Genomic DNA, 25,673 nt, shown 5'->3' on the forward strand with positions numbered 1-25,673 from the left:
GAATAACAAAGCTCAATTTTAAAATCTGATTTTTCTTATACTATTCCACGTTCCCAGTTCTATTGTCGTGATTACTTCAAATGCACAAGTCTGGCAAGCACATAGCAATTAGACTTTGTATTGCTCTCGGCCATTGAGAGCTTGAATTAAGAGTCTTAAAAAATATTTAAATAATTTTAGAAAGATTTTTACTGGAAAGATTATGTTATTTGGATGTTCTATATTAAAATATTTTTTAATCTTAAATAAGTTAAAACTTCCGTTTGAGTTTTAATTATTTTCTTCGAACATGCTTTTCGGATAATGCCAAAAGGAAATTCAAATTTTAAAAATACTGTCAATGAATGAAAATATCTATATAATTTTTAAATAGTTATAATTTTCAAACTTTTAAAAATATAGTTATAATCTTAAAAAAGTTAAATAATCGTCATTTTTACCTCAAAAATCACTTTTAATTTATTTTTAAACAAATGTAACATGTTTGAAAATAATTTAAATATATAATTACCAAATAGTAAAAAAAAAAAATTAACAGTAAAACTTATTACTTAAAGCTCTTTAAGTCCTAAAGCTATAAAGTATATTTTCACCACAATCTCGAACACACACTTAACAAATTGCATATCAGCAGGAACTTTTCTGATCACCCTAGGAAGGAATTTATATAAATTAATATATATCCAGCTCCATGATTTCATTGCTTTGTTGTTCATTATCCTTGTACAAATCAAGTTTCTAAATATACATACTACATAGAAAGCTTCTACCATTACCATCTTAAAAATCAGGATGGTCAGGAAATTGCTTTCAGACAGTGGTAAAAGATTGCCTATTCACGTTCCAGATTTCCATGATGGCATTGTGATAATATTTTCAGTCACAAATTTGCCTCTGCCCGACAAAACCTTGCTGCACAGTAAAAGGTTGGTTGCCCTTTACACCACCACTCTGGCTACATCAAATTTCAATACGCTTTGGTTTCGGAGCAACAAGCTCTCAAAGGAATTGAGAAATAGCCTTCTCAAATCTGGGAGAGGTTGTCTTGATGGGGGTCCATATATCAGCACCATTGCTTTGAGCAACTCCCGCAGTGCAAGAAACGGGAACGAGACATAAACCTCTGCTTCTCAAACTGTTTGGTCCTAAGTCCTGGAAGACAGAATAACTAATGTCTTATATTCTAGTCATAACTCCTCACCAACTATGTTCAGTTAAATGGCATTTTGGTGATTGGGAAAGGGCATTTTGAATGACCTAATAACTATAAAGTTGGAGCCATGATTAGTTGCAATAATTTTTGTTTCCCATTGAAGTAAATATTGTTTAGATAATTCTATACCACAGAATGACTCGTTTCGTGTCCATGGGTTCCGACTACACCGAGTGTCTTACTACCATTTGAAGGTACCATAGAACACCATTTTATCAAAGATGATTGGGGGAAATAAAAAAATTTGGCCATTCCATATTAACTATACCCTATAGCCATTCAATTCATGGCTGCCTCATGCTCACCTGCATTATACTTCGGTTACTTTGGAGATACGGAGCACTTAACACCTGAAAGCACCCAAAAGCAATCAGATTAAACTCACATCTCCAGATAATAAGATAGATACATGTCTCTCAATGTCAACTGAATACGGACAAGACATCAGCAGTTCCAAACTCCAAATGTTATCACCACAAACATGGTTGCATTCATTGAACACTTTCTAAGGGAACAACACATGGGCTGCTGATGATAGTTCAGAAAACCAAAGCAGGAAAAGGCCAGACCTTAACTTGTTCATGAAGGAACTGTATGTATTCCATTGCCTCTGAAAGGACAGAAGCTGTATCTGTCTGCAGTGAAATCAGAAAAGCTTCAAAAAGCACAGCAATGGTGAACAGCTCTATATCATAGAGAGCTTTAACAGATGAGCTATGACCAAGATACAGCAAAATATGTCCCGAATAACATCCTTTTTTCTTTTTTCTTTTTCTCTAGGGCAGCCCCTATTACCATTCACTTTATGGTCGTTACAGTACGTTAAAAGAATTTGCATAGACTCTATTGGAGATGAATGGCCAGTGAGAAGTTCATAAAGTCAATTTCCTAGATCAGTGCTTTAATAGAACTCATGATTTAATTAAAAAGATCAATTTTCCATATTTACCTTCCCATATGGTGAAACAAGCTGTTGTAGAGCCTCGATTCGCTCCCCGAGCTTCTCCTTCCTCTCCTATTGTTAAAGCGGCAAATAGAAATTATAGCATAAGAAAACTACAGATATCAAAGTGAAGGATAGATCCCTAGTATGCTATACTTCCATCTGGATAACATCCAAGCGGTAGTTGGGTTCATACAAATTGAACCAGCTCCAACAGGGAGTCTAAACTGCACCAGGGAGGTGGTTGAATTTTCAAGAAGTGCATTCAGATGTTCTTCATAATAATTTAGCAATGGTGGCTACTAAGGCACTTTGACCTTTCAGCATTACTTTTATATTCGGTAACTACCCACTTTACTTCGTGCATATTTTTACAAGGAAACCATATTCCAACAACAGAAAGATAGCAGGGGAAAAAAGGAAATGGCGCAGAAGAAACCTTAGGAGACAGATCAGCCTTCTGTCGTTTGGATGCAAGAGAAGTGAGACTGCTTTGTTCAACAGAACAGGGGCTCCTTTTGTGCTCTGTCATCCTTCCTAATTCAAACCCTTGTTCTCCCTAGTTAGAAATAGCAATAACAATGAGTCTGGAAAATAACAAGACAAGAGGCAACAAAGGCAATCAACTTGCGTGTCCACACTCCACTTGGAAAATATATAGATCTAAACAAGCCATCAGTGAAATTTTCTCTGATTGTTGGAAACTTGCACCAGACTATCCAGAACAGTTCATTATGCAAATGTTTTAACTGGAATCTTTAGATCAAAGTCTATAACATACGAAAGGGTTTCCAAACTACCATAACTTATGTCTTTTTCTTCTTCTTTTTTTTTTTTTTTTTCACACAAGGCAGCAGAAAACAGACAAAAGATGAGACGGAAATGCATATGGGGCAGTACCCCATCAAACAAAAATCCAGGAAAACTGTAATCAAATATTCAAGAGGGAAATCAAATCATTAATGGAAGTCCAATTGAAACCTCATGCTGGGTGAAATTTTCTCTCTCACCTCAAGGTCACATGCTCGATTGTTCCAATCCTAGTCCTAGTAAGAAGGCATAAAACATCAATACATGCACAACTTGCAGAACACCCGTGTGGCAATACCCAAGGTAATAACAAATTAAGGCTGACCATCCAATGTGATTGACATTACTTTAAGAAGCATCTAAGTAAGAGGTCAATCATTTTTAGCCTTTTATATACCATATTGGCATTGACACCATATCTTAAAATAATCTAATTTTATATGAATCGTACACGAAACCATGCAAAAATAAAAAAAATCACAACATTATTGAAGTTCATATCATAAAAAAACCAGACATGCACTGGTAAGAGGTTAACCCTCAATTCAAAACATCATATAATATATATATATATAGATATATCTAATGCTATTCTTACAAATACTTAATTAAAAAGTATATCATCAAATGCAGACAACAGGTCCATGAATCCACGAAGAACGGTATTACCTACACTGCGTTAATATAATACAAATAATCAAAATCAAAGTATATATGATAATAATAATAATAATATAATAAAGTTGTAATTGCCAAAGCTATTTCATCAGTAATACTCTCCACTGAATTCTTTCAAATAGGCCAAGGATCCACGATTTTATTAATCACACCACACCGACAAGCCAATCTGAAAACTGAAAATTGATTGGGTTTCTTTATATGATACAAAATTATGAAAAATAAAAATAAAAATAATCTTTTGTGGGTATGGTTCGGAACAAAACGAATTAAAAATTTTGGATTTGATCGGACAAGATTAAAAATTCAACAAGGCATGAATGAGCCGTAAATTCATCCAAGTTTGCGCATATGATCCGGCTACCCACTTTTATTTAATAGCCTTAATAATATGTTGATGAATACCATAAACAGCAAGTAATCCATAATGCGTATGTCTGGACTACGGACAATGTCATAACACAAGCCCAACCGTTCAATCATTCAAAACGAAGAAGAAGAAAAAAGATGGGGGAGAGAGAGACAGAGAGAGAGAGAAGAAGAAGAAGAAGAAGAAGAAGGAGAAGAAGAAAAAGAAAAAGGAGTAGTAGCAGCAGCAGCAGCAGCAGAAATACTTTGATCAGAAGGTTAACAGGGCATCATTGATAGAGATAATTTGGCACCCAATTTTTAAACAAAAGAAAGTAACTTATTTTCATAAAGGAAAGCAAGATAATTATAAAAAAGAGAGAGATAAAATTAGCGCATAAATTGAGAGGAAATCATGAAAGGCTTAATGCTTTGAGAACTTACAGAAAGAGTCTGCATTGCAACAGGAACTCCCGACGATCTACAACTTTAAGCCAAACCCTCCAAAACCCACCTCAGAAATCACCCAATCTACGCGAAACTTTAATCGAAACCAATAGAAAAATGTCCTGTGTTGATGTTTCTACTTTAATTATTCCCGTCAACCGAAAAACAAGCTACTCTTTCTTTTTCGTCGTCTCTTTCTCACGGTCTATTAGTTTAGACAAGTGGTAGCTAGAGTTTATTGGGTTTTCAAAGTGCAAAGTAGTGAACTTTATGCAAAATCCATGTACACGGTTCTCACTGCAATCACGGAATAAGCTACGAACTTAAAATTCGCTGAAACCATGGAATTGGCTGGCATATAGTGCTCCAAAGGAAAATATATATATATATTTATTCTGAAATCTTTTCCGAGAGATGAAATCAGTTGGAGAACAGGAAAATGGTAGGAGAACGGAAGGTACTGAAACAGAGGAAGGGAGAGCGACAGAGAGCGAGCGAGCGTGTGCGTAGAAGAAAGCTAGGGGTAGAGGAAGGTAAGGGACTGCGAAAGTGTTTTATAGAGTTTAGTTTAGAATCTACATTTTTTAATAATAAAAAGCTATGAAATAAAATATGAATATATAGTATTTATTTGACAGCTAATGTACAACCGTGTTGAAAAAAATAGATATTTAAATATTTAATTCAACCATACATAAATTTACTGTTCCAACTATGGTTGAAATAGTCTACAAAATGAAATATTAAAAAAATATAAAAAACAATGTCTACTTGTTATCCCCCAAGGATGAACAGCTCTTATATGATTATAATAACTATTAAATAATATTTCTCTTAAATTAATTATAAAACAAAGACTACTCTTCAAAGGATGATCATTCAACAAAGATTAATGTATAGCAGTGTTAATGTTAAAACTCATGAGAGATTTTTTAGTTTTATTTCTTAATTGTTTTATGAAAATCTTGGGACTCCTTAAAAAAACATATTTAGATTGGAAAAGAATTCTATGGTATGTAGATAGTGGGGTTTATTAAATAAACAGAAATCAACATAAATATGTTAGGAATAAAGAATTTTAGGATATCGATATTGGGTCATCTGAAATTTATTATTCGAATGGCTCTCTTGACGTGGAACCACCACGTAATCACATGACTTATTAAAAATAAAATACTTGATAAAAAGTTATAGACAAATTGATAAATAGTTGGCCTATATATATATTGATAAATAGTTGTAGACAAATTGTAGCTAGGTTTATCATTTTTCCTTTTCTTTTTTTAAGGGAATTGCCATAATTCATCAGAGAAACTCACATCATGATCAGATACATACTGGAATGTACCCATATCAAACATGATATTATAAACTAAAATAATACATTAAGAACACCAATATACTATTTCCTTTTGTGATTAGTCTAATCTTCATTATTGTTGATACTCTTTATAGACAAATATCTAAGAGAGAACACTCTCTGTCTAAATAACTACTTAACCTCACATTTTATAGAAAGAGATGACTTATAATTTTTCTTGATAGTTAGTATTAGGTTTGAGAGATCGAGTACTCAATAAATGAAAAATTCTATATGGAAGTATTTACAATACGCATTTTTACCTAATTAATATGTGATTTTTTGTTCTATTTTAATGCTTAAATGTGTGTTTAAATAAAAAGATAAAAATGATAAATTACATTTTAGTTAGCTTGGAGTATGTAGTGTAAGCTTTTATTCTAACATTTCTCTAAATAAATTGAGAACCACGGATCAAAAATCTTGATAGTGATCAAGATGATCTGATTCGATTCGAATATTGAATTTAGACGTCAGAATTAATAATTTGAATCATGTTGTACCCCTAAAAATCCGTCTAAATCCGAGGCATGTTTAATTTTCCACCTAATGACTCTGAATGAAATCTCTTTTCTTCATCATGATCTGAATGGCCATGTCAACTAATGGTACTGAGACGAACATCGAGTAACCATATTGATCAGAATGAGAAATGCAGACATCCAAATAATATAATAATCCATGCATGCATGCAAAAAGATATGTTCATGATGAAGTGTGTTCATGATGAAGAGTACTGAGCGTAAGGCAGCGCTTGAAGCTTATTTCAAATTCATGTTAAAAGTATGAGAAATACTTTTTACAGTCAGAAAATGCAGTCAGCGTGCAGTCGTGGAGAAAAAAATGAATTAATACAGAACCTACATGAAAAAAAATTTATTTTTATAACTTTTTTTTATTCATATAGGTCTTTCTGAATATAAAATAATTTTTTTATAATTTTTTATTTATTTATTCCGTACAGTCGACTGTACGCCGACTGTATTTTCTGACTCTATCTAGCAAAGCCATGAGTAATTAAGATGATGATATATATATACGTTCTTTTTTTGACTAATTTGTGTACGTACATGCAATTAATATATAGCTAAGTAGATACATGCATGCCGGTCTTTATCATCCACCAATTACCAACTTAAATCTTAATTTGGTGTTGAATTTCTCGTACTTCTTCCACGCATGAATATCTAATTAATAGCAATTCCCTCGTACGTACGTGTTTTATCATGTGTCAGAGAGAGAGAGAGAGAGAGAGAATTATGGGTATCTTGAGTGCATATATGTTGTTGGTCAGTCTCAAAATTTGACCTGGAACAAGAATATTGAAGCTAGCTAGCCATTTTGCAAATTGCAATTCTAGATTGGAGTCTTGATCACGAGAATGAATCCAACCTGAAATTATGCCATAAGACATGGTTTCTGTTCCTTATAAAGCGTGTCGAATATGACATCAATCTTCATCCATGTACTACCATTTTGGCATGCATGTGGTTCTAACATTCAATGTCACTCAGAAAGTGATTGATCCCCCATCTTAATATATCTATATATCACACGCGCATATCTGCAGGTATGTGCGCGTTAATTATTTTATCTTCTCCTTTTTCTCCCTTTCTTTTTAAAGAAAATTGTCATCCTTCATCTTTTAAAAAAGTTTACATTCATAACTAGATACATTATGAGATGTCTACATATCAAACACGACGTCATAAGCTAAAATAATGCATTTGAAACTTTACCAATACACTATTTCTTTTTGTGACTGGTCTAATATTCACTATTGCTGATACTCTTTATAAACAAATATCTAATAGATAATATTTTTATCTAAACAGAGACTCAATCTCACCCTTCATAGAAAGAAATACTCAACGCTTCATTTCTTAATATATCTCTATATACACGCGCATATGTGTGCATGTACATATGTTAATTATTCTATCTTCTTTTTTTCACACAAATTAGATTTCGATCATTTCAATAAAAACGACAATTTATCTACTAATTAATTCAAATGTCATATCAATGAGCTATATGTTTTTCAAAAAGCAGTAATCAAATCAACATATATACATATATGATTTCATTGAATCATTACAATCAACTTATAATAAACTGGATGCTAAATCCCATGTGAGTGGGAGGAAAATGCATAAACCAAAAGTCTCGATTATTCAATGGAGTTGGTTAATAATGTCAAAGTTTGATGGGGTCAACCTGCAGCTTCCCTTTGGTGGGTTCAAAGACTTGTAGAAGGTGCAAAATCATTATCAAAGGCAGATGCTTTTCACAAAGAAAACAACCGCGACCCTATTTTCATTCTTTTCACTTTTTTAATGATGGTGATAAGATACCGATCGAATCATTATTTCAAAATTTATTTAAAAATTGGGTTATCCTATCTTAAATGTGTAAATATCGTATAATTATTTTAAAAAAGAATACGATATATTGTTAAAAGATTAATTTTTCTTATATAGATTCCGTATTTATTCATTTTTTTCAAAATAATTATGCGACGTTTGCAAACTCAAGACTGCAACTATGATTTATTTTAAAAACTATAAATACTTTAGCCACAACAAATCTCACAAATGTAAATTCAACGTAATTTTATGAGGTGGATTAGATTATAAAGTTATTTTTATTATAAAATAGATCTAACGTATTACATGAAACTATATCAATTTGTGATATTAAATATTTTTTTAACTGAATTACTTTTCTTTAAAAATAAAAATAAAAAAATAGAAGAAATAATAGAACGTCAACATGCATTATTTTATAAAATTAGAAAATAATACATCTCTTTTAATTTTTTTTTTTTTAAAGACAAGATTAGTGGCATGATTAATTTTATACTTTATATTTTGCCGGAAGATCTTTTTGATAACTTTATTTAACGTGGAAATTATTTTGATGGATTGCAAAAGATTGCATGGTTTAGGTATAATTAATGCAGTATCCTGGTGGAGGGAAAAGTTCAAGCAATCTAGGTCGTCTATCTACCTATCTTGTCCAACTTGATGAAAACGTCTACGTATTATATTATCATTCCAGCTATTGCTTGCCACACGGCACAAACTCCAATCACAATAAGGCAAACGTTTCTGGGAGTCCATTCTTCCTGAAAATAACACATATATTTATGCAAAATATTCTCTGTCAAACTACAGTTCCGCTTTATTTTTTTTTCTTAAGCCTGTTTTACACAAGGAGAAACTCTTCTATGCCGCTTCTAAAATTTTATTTTTATTTTTATTTAATAATTAAGAAATTAATTTTTAATATATTGATATATATTTTTTTATTTTTTAAAAATATTTAAATATATTAAAAAATATAAAATAAATGCTAGATATATGTTTATTTTTATTAAAATAAAAATATAAAATAATAAGAAAAAGCAATGCTATCCAGAGGCAAAGTAGCGGTCCATGGTAGCACCGCTGTTTACACAAATTGTACTCTTTTTTAATTTTTAATTTTTTCTTTTCTTTTCCTTCCGTCAATTTATAATGAGAAATGCTAGGTAGATATTTACCGAGCATTTGCACCTACAGGTGCATTTTTATTTTATTTTTATATGGTAAGAAATGTATTGAATTTATTTTTTTTCTTAAATATTAAAAAAATATTACTTAATGTTTAAGACAAAAATTAAAAAATAAAAAATAAAAATAAAAAAAATAAAACAATCGATTAGCTATCGATAGACCATCGGTCTATGTAGCATGACCCATTTATAATTCTTGATTAGTCTCGCATTGGGGTTTTGTTAATATATAATTAAATTTATTTTTTTCCATTAAGTACTTTTTAAATTAAGTAATGATTTAATAAAATATTAAAGCACAAATTTTAAAGGATAATGTTAAGGTGATTATCAAATGAGTATCTTAGTACAAATAAGTTTTTTTTTTCTTTAAGCATCATTAACTATTAAGAAAAAATATATAAATTTACTAATAATCACTTCCTTAACTATTAAGAAAAGTAATAATAAAAAATATATCATGAGTGGTCACATTTGGTAGACATATTTGATAGTCATACACTATCATTTCCTATTTTTAACTTCAAGCTTTTACTCTACATTTTGTCTCCTCTAATAATTTAGGAGAAGTGATGATTTAACAGATTTTAAGATATTTATTGCAAAAACTCTTGAATTATTGTAATTTTAGAATAATGACATATACAGTCTTAAAGTGTGTAAATTCTGTGCACTTCTTTTTAGAGGAAAAAAAAAAAGGTCCACCATTAAGAATATGATTTTTTTATGTAGATTTTAAATTTACCTATTTTTTTAAATATGGTACGCAGAATTTACATATTTTAAAATTATAAATATTATTATTTTTTAATTAATTTGAATGAGTAGATCTGACAGGGTTTAAGTCCTGAACAGATACGAAGCCCAATAATATTCTTCCAACAGCTGGTGTTCATCTATTCAACCGAGTGACTCGGCCCGTCATACCCTAACATACCCACTTCGCAGATCACTTCGTTTTTGGGCTAAAACTTCTTCTTCTTCTTCTTCTTCTTCTTCTTCGATTATGGTTCAGATTACTCAAAGGTTTTTTACGCATATTTAAAATATAAATTATATTTACAGTTGTAAAATATGTAACTATAGCATTATTTTTTAAAAAAAATTAAATAAATGTAGGACTATAATTTTTTTAAAATAATTATATTAGATTTATACGTTTCATGACTGTACATGACAGGTTTAATAGTAAGGCCATTGAAGCCATTACCTAAGGTCCTCATTATATGAAAAGCTTCCAAATTAAATAAAATTTTAAATAAATTTTATATTTTTCAAAATGTACAAAGCTCCATAATACTAAATTTAATATTTAATACAATGAATTATTTATATTTTAAATAATTTTTTAAGATCTTGCTAAATTGAGGTATAAAATTTCTATTGAAACCTCATTTTAAATTGTTATATTAAATATAAATTTAAAAAAATTGTAATCTCATTTTATCGAAAATTTTGAAAATATTTCATATAATAAGTTATATTTTATTGTATTATAATTACGGATGACTAATTTAAATTTTATTTTAGGCTTCAATTTGTATTGAACCGCTCCTGTAACTATATATAATATTACTCTATTTAAAATATCGATTAAAAAGAAATAAATATATAAAATAGATGATATAATATTTATTGAGTATTTACCTAATTATAAATTCAACCGTACGTGCTAGAGGAAAGCCATTAATAAAAAATAAAATAAAAACAATACAGAAGCTTCTTCTCCTCACGTACGAGTTCAACTTCAACATATCTCCAATCCTCCCACGTAGATTCTCGAGTTCAGCCTCTCGCACGGCGCACAGCTCCTCTTTCAGCATTTCGCCCATACGTTTCGCGCAACTTGTCATTTGTGTCAACCAGGAACTGCTTCTCCATAATTTCTTAGCAAACGAATGGGATGACTGCAAAGAGCCATCTTATGAAAAGATTACAGCATGCCAAGACAAATACATTGGCCGGGTGTTTGATGTTCAAGTGAAGATACGCATTTCCTTCATCCTATTATGAATTTTTGTTGACAAAATCCTCAAGAACTTCTGTTTGTCCGTGATCTCAAGGGGAGAGATTCATAGCATAATTACATAAAAAAAAATCACTTTTAGGGCATAAAAAAAAATTATCCAAGTTATATATATATATATACACATACATATAGCTACAAATATATCAAAAGTGATTACAAGAGAAAGTAGTGATTGAAACATAGAATGACATATCAGAGAGAGACAGAATGAAATACAACTTTGCTTCTAAATGTCGTGGGCGAAGCTCTGAAAACACACATCAGGTTATGCTTTAAAAGAGAGTAAATTTAACATTTCACCCTATGATGAGATGGATGGTGTGCATTTCGTGCTACTAAAGGGGTGTGCTTTATAGAATTTTTGTTATAAATTTTGTAGTTACGCGTTATGTGTCTCTCACTTTAAATCATAGAAAATTCTATATACTAAATTACTATTTCACTTACATTTCATTATATAAGATGTGACACATTTATCACCATCGAATAATAATAATAACATTTATATCACACTGACTTTTTTTATTATCTTATGAAATAACTAGAAAATTAAAGGAACTTCGTTATTAGATTTTAGAAGATAGATTCAAGTCACTTTAGAATAGGGTTCTTCATCCGGGTTCCGACTCGTGAACCTGGGTATACCCGAACCGGAAACCGGGTTCGGGTTTTGTAAAATCCGGATTCCAAGTGCCTTTTTTTCCCCCCCTTCTTGTATTTCCTTAGGCTTTAAAAGCATTTTTGTTAATAAAAACTTATATTATATTAAAGATTTTTTAAGAAATATCCATGTTGAAAAGCATAATTCTCTTTATATAAAAGCCTATATTTATTATAGAAATTTTTTTAAAAAAATGTTGAAAATCATACTTAAGAAAAAAAAAAGCATATATTTTGTGAAAATTTTTTTAAGAGGTAATGTTAAAAACCATAACATTGTCCAGAATAATAAAATATATAAAAATGAAAAACCAAAATGCATGCAATCTACTACATATTACATTACATTACAAAATATAAAATTACAATATATGAGTTACATATCAATAACATAATTTTCCATGTGATTTAATCACATCAAATAAAACTTCAAGTATATTCGTTGTTGCCACTCAAACGGAAGACAACCGCCACATTGAATTCTTAATATATTCTCTGTAGGCATCCAAACTGAAGAATAAGAATGTATTTCAATAGAAAAAAACACAAACTATGAAAAGAAACACTAAATCCTCTATTTACATAATTGGGTGAATAAAAAAAAGAGAGAAAAGTAAAACTATGAATATGACAACTCCAATAGAATAGGTTATCAAGCCAATCAATTGGACAATCTTGTTACACAATTAAATCTACTTGTGTCATGCATTGGAGCATGTTACTGCCATTTGTGAGGCTAAACGTTTTAAAGACAACATAACCAATTTCTTCCAAAACGCATGAAACCATATGGTATGAAGATTAGAGTTGTAAGCAAAAGGAAGAACCCTCTAGGACAGGTGACATGTTGCATTGGTTCTGTAAATTTTGCTTCACAAAAAAAGTATGTCAAAACCAACAGAATAACTAGCAGCATAAATGTACCAAAATCAAAACAAGAAATGCAAAAACTAGGTTATGAAAAATGGCCAAGTCATTTATGCTTGGTATATGAATATGATAAAAAAAAAAAGATGTATATTTTCCAACAAAAGACCTGTAATATGAGAATGCATAAAGATATTAATGCAGCCAAGAGTACTAAATATAACCACACAGTGATGCACATACTTAATAAAAAGATTCAACAAAGTAGATTGGACAATAGGGACTTGATCTATAGGATCAGCTCATTAGAACAACATGGGAAAAATGAATAAATTTAAATAAGACAGCTTCTTGGATGAAACTTCCACCAATAAACAGATTTCTTGGAGGACCCTACATTCAAGAGGCATTAAATTGATAAGCCAGGCCACATCTAATACAAAATCATAACAGATCTAATACAAAATCATCACATATCTCTAACCCACCGAATCTAAAATTAATCCTAAGATTCAAATTTCACCCAAACTCTAAAACCCATCACAATCAAATACTCCTCAAACATTCAAAATGAAGCTGAATAGACTTAAAAAACGAAGCAACTATGTGCAGATTTTATCAAACCCTCATCAAAATAGACCCAAATCTAAAAATGTGTTGTTCTAAGACATAAAACCCCTTCATCATAAACATCTCTAAACACTAAATTATTAGAGATACTGCAAAACTTATTCCTAAATCATTAGAGAGACCTCACCGCCATATTATGGCTTATCCCTCCTAGTCAAGCCGTCTTTTCAGATATTTATCCTTATGTCGTAGTGGGTCTTTGAGCTACAATGTGGGCTGGGCCAATATTGGAGCCTCCAGAGCCCCTTTCGACAAAAACACCAAATTACCTCCTAACTGAATGTTAAGATTACATGTTACCCAAGAACACGGAGCTGCCATAGGTGATCTTTATAAAGAAGTCATTTCATTATGCCCAATGTAACTGTCATAAGGCAAATTGCTGTATCTACGGACATCTTCAAGCATCAATTTTTAAATTGATGGTGCGTATAAACATCCACTAAAAATAAATTTGTGTGGTTTTTTTTTTTTTTAATAAGTGTAAGGGAAAAAACCATTATATATAATTGGGCAATCAATTTTCATCAGCAAATAAAATCAATCATACCATACAGATGCAAAAACAGAGAAGAAAGAACTAGTGTTAGAGTACTTACTGCATGATACGAGTTGAGTATGGCAATTTTCCTTAACGCTCAAAGCATTTTGCCATGATGCAGTACCCAATTAGACCCAAAAAATGTTTATTTTTCCATTGTTCAACTAAACAGATCTAACCCAAAAAATACCTTATAGTTTTAGGCTTCGGCTAAGAAAGAACAAACCCAACAAAGAGAAGAAAGAAAACATACAGAAGCCTCTGCTAGTCACCGACACTTCCACCGTTCGGCATCGCAGACAACAAATCAGATGAGAGAGTGATTACGAGAGGGGTTAGGGCATCACAGATGCACAGAGAGAGAGAGAGAGAGAGAGAGAGAGAGAGAGAGAGAGAGAGAGAGAGAGAGAGAGAGAGAGAGAGAGAGAGAGAGAGAGAGAGAGAGAGAGAGAGAGAGAGAGAGAGAGAGAGAGAGAGAGAGAGAGAGAGAGAGAGAGAGAGTATGAGTGATTTCAGGTGGCTAGGGAAATTGTGGGTAGTGAAGGTTTTAAGAAACCTGGGTACTGGGTTTTAAATTTGGGTTTTGGGTTTAAATCCTGAAACTCAGTCCAAATTTATCTGGATTTCAAAATTCGGGTTTCGGTCAAGATTTAATCATGACCGAAAACCATAACCGGAATCTAGTTATCCCGAGTTCCGGCTCGAATGAACAATCCTACTCTAGAATAGTCAACAATAAATGAGACAAAATCATTATAAAGAAAGGAATGAACTTGACCGATAGCCAATGCTAACAAGCAATAGAAGAAAGATTTACAAAAATGTTAGTATGGGAAGATTTTCCCTTATTCTAGATGCAAGAGTTGCAACAGAACATTAAAAAACAAAAAAAGGAAAAAAGGAAAAAAAAGAAAGAGCGATTGCAACATATACTGATACCCTTTTTATAAAAAGATTTTCCTAGTAGTTCAATAAGGTCATGAAAATATTTCAATTTATTTATCTCTTGAATTTGTCCGAACCAATACGTGATTTTTGGGATCCGGTCTTATATTAGGAGGCCTCACCTTTGTGGATGTTAGAGCACTCTCAATGGTTTATTTATCTTATTCTTTAAAATACATCACAAATACTCACTTTTTTATTTTACATACTAATTTTTACAATATATCATATATCAGTTTATCTATTTTTTCTTTATATCATCTAAATGTTATATTATTTAATTGTTTGTTTGAGACAAAGTACAAGAAGAGAGAAACTATTGTGGGAAACAAAGTATATGAAAAGAGAAAAAATAAATACAATATTTTTACATTTGTGTACAGTTCATATTATATGTAGCTAAATACTATAGCAAAATGGAAAATAAATTTGCAAATACATGATCCGTTGGAAGCAATTTTAAGCTAATTTTCTTCAAATTTTATATAAAAATGAGTTTTACAAAACCATTAGAAGTGCTCTTAGGTCTTCTCCTCGATTCGCACTAAATTGTCGATAACTCAATAATGTCCTTCATGTCCTTCATCCTTACTCGCTACTTTCTAGGCTAAGTAGGTCTTCTTGTAGGGGATTTGAGAGGAAGTCATTCTACACAACCACCCACTGTTCACACAACTCCCACACTCCAGCCTACGTGGCTTTTTTTTTTTTTCTTTTTTCTTCCTAAACATAAACTGTGGGTTCTTTTAGACTGACTTCAATTTTCACCCCCGCGTACGTTGTCCCGCGTTGTTCTCCCCCCCGCCGGCGGCGCCGGCGCGGCCTAATTCTCTCTTCGGCGTCAATCTTCCCCCACCGCCCAGCTCATTGTCTCTATTAATTTTTGGGGTTCTTTGACTGTTATCAGCGCATTACAGCACACACTACAGAAAAAAAAAAAAAAAAAAAAAAAAAAAAACAAAGCATTCAACTCTCTTCTCTCTCTCTCTCTCGGACGCACAAGTCCACAAGAGGAAAGCCAACCCAAATAAACCAAACCAAAACCACTGGATCTGCACCTTTGAATCTCTCCTTCCAAAAAGCGCTTGTTGATTCCTAGAAACTTCTAGTTCGATCGGTCAGTTTTCTTCACAAGCTTGGCAACCTTTTTATTTTTATTTTTTGGGTTTCCAGTTTGATATATTTGGTGTTTTATTTCTTGGCTGCTGAAATTGATGCCCATTAACAAAATCTGGTCTTTCACTTGACTTTCAACCACAAGAAAATCTCCGCCTTCTATCTCTTTCTCCAAAATCTTACCAAAAAAGCCTTACCGAAATTAGTGTAATTTCAAGAGGAAAAATGCCCAACGTGTGTTACCGTGATGTGAGGTAGCAAATCTGGGTTTCTCTGCGAGTTTGCAATGTCTGGACTGAAGGGGGTGACAGAAATGAAGGGTGAGGGCGTCGGGGTGAGAGGTGAGGGAGAAGAGTTTGGGATCTGGCTGAGGGATGCTACAACGAGGGGTGAGGCTGGGTGAGAGCATCCGGGTGATGGAGAAGAGAGAGAAGAGTCTGAGACTCTGAGGGCAGCTCGGGAGGGGTGTGGGAGACGAACCGTGACATGGGCGACGAACCCGGTTCGCCACATCAGTCGTGTGGAGTGCGATCCGCAGACTGGAGGTTGGGTAGATTATTTCTTGAGAGAATGTGCCCATGATAAGAATTATTATTATAATAAATGTATCACATTTTATATAATAGAATGAAAATAAGATAAGAGAGTGACGTATAACATTACCGATAAATTAAAAGTTGAGTAAATAATCTAGATTCACGTTGACAAATAAATAGAGTAGTGAGTTCTTTGTATCCATTATGCAATTCTTTGTAGACATTTTATGCTCTTTAATGGGCTTTGCCTTGCTTTGGTCAATACGGTGCCGTAGCTCATACAAGCACGTGGCTAAATTGCTAATGAATTTTACTTGCTATAAACTCCGCAGTTTTGCGGTGAACTATAGAGCTGCACTGCACAAGGTCGACTTCCTCTACGACGTCGGTTCCTGGCTCTCCATTTATCCCCGGCAGCACTCTCTCCGGCTCCATCATCCGGATCGGTAAACGTCTCTCTCTCTCTCTCTCTACACCCTCTATGTCGAACTTGACATGATAAGCTCCATTCTGTTTCTTGAGAAAACGTACGAAAAGAAAGGAAACTTAGGAATTTGAGTATTATATATTTTCTCTTGTAGGAAATGATGAATTGAAAGCTCAAAAGCGAGTATTTTGAAACTTTTAGCACGGTGTTTATTTATTTATTAGTTAGAATTAAATGATGGGAGCTATGCGTAAGAGAGGGATGGCAGTGGCAGGACAATATCTTAAAGAGGCATTGTAGATTTTAAGCCCTTGTATTCCATCCGATTGGAGAAACATAGAATACTAACCTTCAGGGTCATTATCCGATCTTAAGTTGATTTCCCACCTCAAATTTTGGTGGTGTTAGTTTTATGCATAATTGTGCTAATCAGATAATCGAGAAGGAATTTAAATGATAGTGGGGGCAACAAGCCCAGACAAACGTTGAAATAACTCTCAGTCCTATTCATCGATATAGTTTTCCAGTGAGAAAATGAGTCCCTAATGTCACTTGAAAAAGTCCAATTTTGTTTAAATGAAGTTTCATCTTGGGTCTCTGAAGCTTGGAGACAGCAATTCGGTGCTTCACAATGTTTCACAAGAAAATAATGAAGATTTTAAGCCATCGAATAACAATTAAAAGAAAGAATTGTCACTTCACAGGATAACTCTCAGATATTTTAAAGGTAAAATAACTTATCTAGCAGTTGTTTGTCAGCTAAAGTACTTCATTGCTAATATTTTGAATACTAACTGGCTGAAAAATAAAATATTATCTGGCTGAAGCTTTTTTTTTTTTTTGAAATCATCTGAGCCTAACACCATCTTTTCTGTCATTTTATCAACAGGGTTGCCTTCCGCTCACATATACCTCTTATTAGCCTGCTATGGCTTCCATTGACCCCTCACTAGCTTTGGAGATTTTAGGTACCTAATTTTTGTTTTCATTATCATAAGCTCTATATTGGCTGCCTCTTACTTTTCTTTCTCCTCTACTAGTTAGGGGACCAGAAGGGTTTTGTCTCTGGAATGGGCCCCCATTCAGCAATGGTCAACCTGGTATCAAGATTGAAAAGGTTCCTTCCAGTAATGCAAAGTTCAGTGAAGATGGATCCAGACTCATGGTGATGAAATCTGATTCCGTGATTAGCATCTATGACTGCAGAAGCTCCAAAGAAATCAGATCTTTTCAAGTCCCCAATGTAGCTGCAGCCAACTTGTCCCCATGTGGGAATTTTTTTCAAACCTTTCAAAAATCCTCAACTCCACAGGACAAAAATGTGAATTTATGGAAGATTGAGACTGGTGATTCTGTTTATAACCACTTTCAAAAAAACATGACAACAGCCACATGGTACACCTAGTAGAGTTTATTGGACTAACTTTTTACTATTTCCTCTTGAAAAATTATACTGTATGAGTTGATTTTACTATTAGGCCTAATAGAGCAATTAAGGTCAATTTTCTGGTAAAACAGAGCGTGTGCCTGTTTTGAGATCCTCGGTTTGAAAAGTAATTTCAATTGTTAATTTTTCTGCCCTTCAGGCCCTCAATTCGATTTAGCTCTGATGAAGCTGTTGCATGTCGACTGGCAACTAATGAGATCCAATTTTTTGATGCTCAAGATTTCTCCAAAGGAGTTGTCTATAGGCTAAGAGTTCCTGGAGTGGCAGCAATTGAGCTTTCTAAGGCACCTGGGTCCCATGTGGCAGTATTTATTCCAGAATCTAAGGTTTGTCCTCTTTTGGCCCAGACTGATTTTGTGGGCTGTTTTCTTTTTTCTTGACATATGAAGAGATAACTTGGAATTGCATGGGAATGAGCTCAATTGTGTCCTAAGTGTATAGGCATTCTGTATGCCTTTCCATTTATGTGGTTGTGGACTGGAGAAACTGAATTCCCCTACCCACCCTACAAACCGTGAACGGGGCATGCATCCTATTTTGTGATACTGCCTTATTCGATTTTGTGATAACTGGGGATCTTGAAACACTGAGTTTGTTCATCAGGGTTGAATAGGGATGGAATATTTGGTGAAGCTTTTATAAATATATGGGAAAGACGAAGAACAAGAGATATACACTTGTCTTAGATATTTCTTATTCTGTATATACATAAAGTGTGTTGATATAAATGTACATATAAAAATCACACCTAAGCAACCTGAATAAGCTGCTGATGCTAAACACAACTGAAAATAACAAAGCGACTAAGCTAGCCTGAATGTGCTGTGTACCAGGTGTAGGAGCTATCACATGTATGACAAACTCTAGTATGCCATGTTCTTGGCAACTTTGTTGCATACCTGGGTTTTCTATTTTTCTTTCCCATCTATTGGATCTTAACTATGTCATTATAGGAAAGAAAGTTTTTTTTTTTTTTTTTTTTGTAGTTAATAAGAAAATTTTATTCAAAGTAAATAGGCATATAGCCCAAGTACACATGATGTATACAAGTGAATACACCTAAATACAAGCTAAAACAAAACACAACTAAAGCAAAACATTACAAATGTTCCCATCCCTTACAAGATTCTTCAACCGAAAGCTGCTAAAGAAACTCCCTAAGTTCCCCCATAGAACGTTCACAATCTTCAAAACATCTCCCATTCCTCTCCAACCGTGGGCACCAAAATAAACACAAGGGGATCATCCTCCACGCTTCTGCACTGCCTCTACTCGCCACAATACCTTGCCAGCAAGCCAAGAAATCCACCACATGCATAGACATCACCCAAGCAATGCCTACCCTTGCAAAAATCTCATTCCACAACTTCGTCACCACCTCACAATGAAGAAAGAGATGGTTAACAGATTCACCATCCTTCTTACACATAGAGGAAAGAAAGTTTGGACATGGTTAACAGATTCACCATACTTCTTACACATATAGGAAAGAAAGTTTTGACTTCTATGTCTGCCTTTTGTCACAAGATAATTGAGATAATATTTGATAGCTTGCTGGACCTTGTTTTTGGGGGTTGAGTTTATTATTTTGAAATCCTGAAAGAAAGCAGCTCAGCATCTATCAAGTGTTTCAAATGCAGAAAATATTGAAAATTCAATTCATTCGAGTCAGTTATTTGAAAAAAGATATAATTTTTCACAATATCAATCGTATGGCAATATGGTTGAAGCCAGGAGTGTCATATACAATTAATTATTTGATTGATTTGTCAATATGTGCCATGTATGGAGGTTCAGTACATCCAGTGGATGGCCTAGCATTCATTTATGCTAGAGTCAGATATGATTTCATTTACTGGTTACATAGCAAGCATCTGGAAATATAACTGATATTTGGCTTTTGTATTTGAGGTTTTATTTCATTATCAATTTATTGTATCCCATAAGAACGGGAACTGAACTCTATGAGATCCAATCCCCCATTGTTCCTCAGTAGCTCAATGGTAGAGTGGTTGGCTATCAACTGGCTGATCATAGTTTCAAATGCATGGTTTTGAATTGTAGAAAGGTGAGGTATCCTCTAAGTTAAATACTCCTATGTAGGGGGTTCCTGCCAGCATCCAGATATTTTCCTGTGGAAAAGATTCACAGAGTCAACCTATTGCTCGTCGGAGTTTTTTCCGATGTTCAACAGTGCAATTAAAATGGAATCGTGGCTCATCTGGACTTCTAGTTGTGGTGCAGTCTGATGTTGATAAAACCAACCAGAGTTACTATGGAGAATCAAAGCTAAACTACTTGACTACAGATGGGACATATGAAGGAGTTGTGTCTCTTCGTATGTTCTAAGTTTTACTATAAATCAAATAATAGTTCTAACTGTCTGCCTGCAACTGATCATTGATTAACCTGGCAGGTAAAGAGGGTCCTGTTCATGATGTTCAGTGGTCTTACTCTGGTTCAGAGTTTGCCGTTGTTTATGGATGTATCCTTTTTCACTGTTTCATTACTTATTTCAAAGGAGAGGTTTCTGCTGGTGAAAGAAACAGCGTCATATTAATTTGGATGAGCATAATCCATATGCCATATCTTTATTCTTAACCCTTCAATCTTCCAGCTTGTGGTTAAGTTATCATTGATTGGCCCCCTTCTATGGGTTTCTATTAATAATTTATTTGTAAATCTTTTGATTGATAAAACACTAGATTTTTAATTTTTTTTTATCATTTTCCATTGCACTTTATTATGCTTTTTTTTTTTTTTTTTTTGAAAAACTGATAAGACACAGATGATATCCAGTTTTGGGCCTCTTTACTGGTGATTCTCTAGTACTTTAGCATCTGTTGATGGTGTTAGTGTCAATGTGACAGAACAAGGATTTTGAATTACTGAAAAGATTTTCCTTTTTCTTTATCTTGTATGGTTATGGCTGTTAACGTGTTTGATGGGAATGCAAATGAAAAGGAAATGGGTTGTGTTTTTGTCCGTCTGTTTTGCTTATCACCTGTTCTGATCCCTTGTTTTCTCAGTTGTTGGCATTATTATTTATTTATCAAAAAAAAAAAAAAAGTTGTTGGCATTATTATTGCACTCATCCTTGACTAATTTTAGTTATGCCCGCTAGAGCAACTGTGTTTGACAAGAAGTGTAATCCTCTGCTTGAGCTTGGAATAGGCCCTTACAACACCATCCGCTGGAACCCGAAAGGGAAATGTATCCTACATTGAAAAAAAATATTGATCTCCTTTTTCGTTGAGAGCATTAGAAATTTATACATCTATTTTTTGGGTTTGAAATAGTTCTTGACAGTATATATTTTTCTAGAAAAAAGAAAAGAAAAGAAAAGAAAATACCTTTCAAATCTGTTGCCTTAATTCTCTTGTTTGCAGTTCTATGTTTGGCGGGCTTTGGTAACTTACCTGGTGACATGGTATGTAATTTAGATGTTTTCTACTCTACTGTTACTCCAGTTTTCTTTTGAAAAGGGGTCACTACCTAGTGTTGCTGGTCCCACTTTAGTGGGGTACTTGGTGGCTTGGCTTGGGTATGGTCTTACTCTCAGCAGTTTTTGTATGGAGTGGCTCCTTTCAGGACTATATACGCACACTTGTGCTTGACAGCCAGGGGATTTTACCATAGTCTTGGTGATTAGAGGGGACAAACAAGAATTTTTTTTTGATAGGTGTTGACTAGAGGGGACAAAAAAGAATTAAAAAAGAGTATCAATTTTCTTTTTCTTTTGCTTTCCATGACTTGCAACTCTTATACTTCTAAAATAACATAAATCAGCCATGATTTCTTCCCTGTAATGGGAAAAAATTCTAAAACAGATTTTTTTTTTGGTATCACTGATCGACATAATATGTTAATTTCTTTAGAATTTTTTTTGTTCAATAGGTTACTTATCAAAATTTTTTTTTTTTTGTTCAATAGGTATTTCATGTCCTTGGTTGATAATTGTTGGACAGACATTTCATTTTTTTTTCTTGGATATTATCATTAGTGGCATTTGAGACGAAGAATCTATGGCTGATACTTCTACCGTTTCTCTCTTGCTTATTTCCCACCTTGTGCTTTTTTCAGCTTTTTCTCCGCTCTTTGGGATTAAATTTTTTCTTATTGAGAAATCGAAGGAAAAGAAAAAGTTGAAATTTAGAGAGTCACTTCTACAAGCACTCTTATATGCATCTAAGGATCCTTTTTCTTTTTCTTTTTGGTCCTGAGAGGACTTATCATACATTGGTTGTTGAGCATTTGGAAGGTTTGTGTGCCGTCTAAAGTTGCCTTTTTTACTTGGACTGCTGCACTAGGGAAGATTTTGACGATTGATAATCTGAGAAAGCGTGGTATGATTATTATGAAATGGTGTTTCATGTGTAAAAAGGATGGTGAATCGATTGATCATCTTTTTCTTCACTGTGAGGTGGCTAGGGAGTTATGGATTGGTATTCTTGGTAGAGTAGGGCTGAGTTGGGTTATGCCTAAGAGGGTAGTGGAGATTTTAGCCTGCTGGAACGGAAATCGTAATAGCTCTCAATTGGATGCGGCTTGGGGGATGATACCATTGTGCTTATTGTGGTGTGTATGGATAGAAAGGAACGACAGATGTTTTAACAACAGGGAAAGAGCAGCGGGGGATATCTGGAATTTCTTTGTGTCTTCTCTTTTTCAGTGGTTTTCTGCTATTGTATTAAAGGGAGAGAGTGTTCATGAGTTTCAATAAAGTTTATTACTTATAAAAAAAAAAAAATCATATATTGGTTGTAATCTCAGAGTTCATATATGTACTTGTTTACCCTATAGGCATTTTGGGACTACAAAGAGAAAAGGCAGCTTGGAACAACTAAGGCTGAATGGTCCGTTACAAGTGAGTGGTCTCCAGATGGCCGGTATTTCATGACTGCAACAACAGCTCCAAGACTACAAGTTGACAATGGGTATGTTAATCTCTATATACTGTGTCAATGTGTTTTGGGGAGAGGGCCTAGTTAGTTAATAGATACATCACATTAAATGGTGCATGCCAACTACCAAGGCATGCTTCCCACATGTAACTGTAAGTTTGAAGGCTTAAATTTTTATTTTGGCTGATCAAGAGCACCTTCTCCCAAGTAAATGCCATTTTCCTTATTATCACACCATGAGAAGTATTAGTTGTTGATTCGCAGGAATAATTTTTTTCCTGGTGTTTAATATCAATCAGACAGTCCATCTTATATTGATTTGATTGTTCCATTTGGTGGTATTTTCCATGGATCATGAATAATTCCAATGAAAATATCCTTGCTGGTAGATTACAGTTTCGACTTGTGGTACTTTAAATTCACATTTTACTACTAAAGTTAATGATGCTTAAACTAAAAGGTGACTCGCAACTTAGGCATTTGTTCTAAGTCTTGGCATAGCATGTAGGAAAGAAGTCCTTTGTAATTTGAAAGGAAGTGCCTACCATTTATACTTGAAAAGCATCAAATGGAAGTAATAATATTCGTATATTTTTCCCGGTTTCTGGTTTATATACAAGCAATACTAATGGTGGCTGGGACTCAGCCTGATGATGTGATTCTGATAAACTTATTCTAAACGAACCACTTACTGATTTTCCTGTTCTTATTTAAGGATTAAAATTTTCCACCACAATGGGTCCTTGTACTTCAAGAAGATGTTTGACAAGTTGTACCAGGTCAGCGTTGATCGTGAATGTTCTCATATGTGCTTATAACTTATACCCCCTGATTATTTAAGGAAACTATTTATACAGGTCGATTGGAAACCGGAGTCACCTGATAAGTATCCTGAAATTGTGGAACTCATCAAGTCTATTGACTCTTTAAAGGTTGAAGACACCAAACCACAAGGTTCTGTCTTGTATTTTGAATCTTGAATTTTTTTTGTTTCTGGATTTTTTGGTTGTATAGGTTTTTTCAATTGCACAGTCTAATTGATTTTCAGGACAAGGGTCAAAATCTTCCCAGGCCTCCACAAAAGTCACCTCCAACAACCCTCCTGCACAGAAACCTGCAGCATATCGCCCACCACATGCTAAGAATGTTGCTGCCGTTCAGGCAGAGGTATACATGAGCTACATCTGGTTTCTTTATCCTGAATTGTTTTGTTTGTTGGAACCAAATGCGAGACCATCATTTAGATGTCTTTTGGCATTCATGGTCAGACCAAATATTTGCATCAGACACAACATACAACAAGATTTTCTATATTTGAGATTAGTTGATTTTGTATTTACTGAAGATAAGACACGTTTCCTACTGCTTAGATTGAGCTTCACTTGGATTTAGTTAATTGCAATGCGTGGTTCTCATAATTTGATATTTTTTTTTGTAATGACAGCTATTTGGGGAGAGTCCTCAAGAGTAAGTTCAATCCGTATTGGTCATTTGTTCTTTATATTCATGGTTTGGATTTCATTGTGAAATGCTAATGGATTGTTTGATTAATTCAGAGCAATGAGCAAGAATGCTTTGAAAAACAAGAAAAAAAGGGAGAAACAGAAGGAAAAAAAGGCTGCTGAGGCTGGCGGTGGTTCATGATTATATGCAGGAATGCTTTGAAATGGCTACTAAATGCATCATAGACAGTTGACGCACTGAAGCACGACTTTGATACATCTGGTGTGAATGCCACTACAGTAGATCCTTCTTGATCAGGTTGTAGCGGGTATGGTTTTCGAGCGGGGTTCGGCTTACAATTCTTGAACAATTTTGAGGTCGACAAAATAAAAGCATTCAACTATGAGAGCATGGATCCCTGTATGGAATTCTTACTTTGTCATACTGTTTTGGAAGAATTGTGATATTACTAGACGAGTAATAGATCTATTTATTTTAAGCAATATTGCTTATGGAAGAGTTATTTTCGGCAGTATCAAAAGCAGGTCGATTTTTTGAATTACAGCTGCATTTAGGACCCTACTGATTGAACCAAGCTCTTCATTAAAATTCTGACCATTTGAGTCGCAGCCGGATGCCATCCTATAAATCTCATCTCTTTGTTGAAAGCTTGCTCACCAATAATCTCTTTAAAATATACTTCCATGGTAAAATCCCATTCACATTCGTCTTTCCAACAGACTGACTGCCCACTTCCTAATCCTTAATTACCA

General features: G+C 33.7%; 2 protein-coding genes across 5 annotated transcripts; one reads left to right on the forward strand and one right to left on the reverse strand.

Moving 5' to 3' along the window:
* Positions 1–627: 627 nt before the first annotated feature.
* LOC122300587 (transcription factor bHLH153-like) lies at positions 628–5,019 on the reverse strand. 4 transcript variants are annotated; one of them, XM_043111355.1, is made up of 6 exons: positions 4,437–5,019; positions 2,596–2,715; positions 2,163–2,228; positions 1,789–1,848; positions 1,519–1,563; positions 628–1,152 (listed from the first exon to the last, which is right to left on the reverse strand). In XM_043111355.1, exons 1-6 carry the CDS (start codon positions 4,449–4,451, stop codon positions 1,000–1,002), a joined length of 459 nt encoding a protein of 152 aa, XP_042967289.1. In that variant the 5' UTR covers positions 4,452–5,019; the 3' UTR covers positions 628–999. The 4 variants fall into 4 exon arrangements, with proteins under 4 accessions (XP_042967289.1, XP_042967290.1, XP_042967288.1 ...); XM_043111356.1 differs by having other exon boundaries at positions 1,783–1,848; positions 2,596–2,743; positions 4,437–5,016; XM_043111354.1 differs by having other exon boundaries at positions 1,783–1,848; positions 4,437–5,015.
* Positions 5,020–15,793: 10,774 nt separating this feature from the next.
* On the forward strand, positions 15,794–25,403 carry LOC122300589 (eukaryotic translation initiation factor 2A). Its single transcript, XM_043111359.1, has 15 exons — positions 15,794–16,144; positions 17,012–17,125; positions 17,996–18,074; positions 18,147–18,501; positions 18,693–18,879; positions 20,657–20,891; positions 20,970–21,038; positions 21,665–21,766; positions 21,943–21,983; positions 23,357–23,490; positions 24,173–24,236; positions 24,315–24,411; positions 24,506–24,624; positions 24,902–24,924; positions 25,014–25,403. Exons 3-15 carry the CDS (start codon positions 18,035–18,037, stop codon positions 25,099–25,101), a joined length of 1,554 nt encoding a protein of 517 aa, XP_042967293.1. The 5' UTR covers positions 15,794–16,144; positions 17,012–17,125; positions 17,996–18,034; the 3' UTR covers positions 25,102–25,403.
* The last annotated feature ends 270 nt before the right edge of the window (positions 25,404–25,673 follow it).

This window comes from Carya illinoinensis, chromosome 2 (genome assembly GCF_018687715.1).
Source record: "Carya illinoinensis cultivar Pawnee chromosome 2, C.illinoinensisPawnee_v1, whole genome shotgun sequence".
In the NCBI taxonomy this organism is placed as follows: Eukaryota; Viridiplantae; Streptophyta; class Magnoliopsida; order Fagales; family Juglandaceae; genus Carya; species Carya illinoinensis.

Bases quoted from the DNA above. Each gene is read 5' to 3' on its own strand.
- LOC122300587 (XM_043111354.1), bottom strand. The intron at 1,849-2,162 runs GTAAATATGGAA...ATTTCACTGCAG, and splicing joins TTGTTTCACCATATGGGAAG to ACAGATACAGCTTCTGTCCT. The intron at 1,564-1,782 runs GTCTGGCCTTTT...GGGTGCTTTCAG, and splicing joins TCCTTCATGAACAAGTTAAG to GTGTTAAGTGCTCCGTATCT.
- LOC122300589 (XM_043111359.1), top strand. From the start codon at position 18,035: ATGGCTTCCATTGACCCCTCACTAGCTTTGGAGATTTTAG. The intron at 21,984-23,356 runs GTATGTAATTTA...TTTACCCTATAG, and splicing joins GTAACTTACCTGGTGACATG to GCATTTTGGGACTACAAAGA. The intron at 24,412-24,505 runs GTTCTGTCTTGT...ATTGATTTTCAG, and splicing joins TGAAGACACCAAACCACAAG to GACAAGGGTCAAAATCTTCC.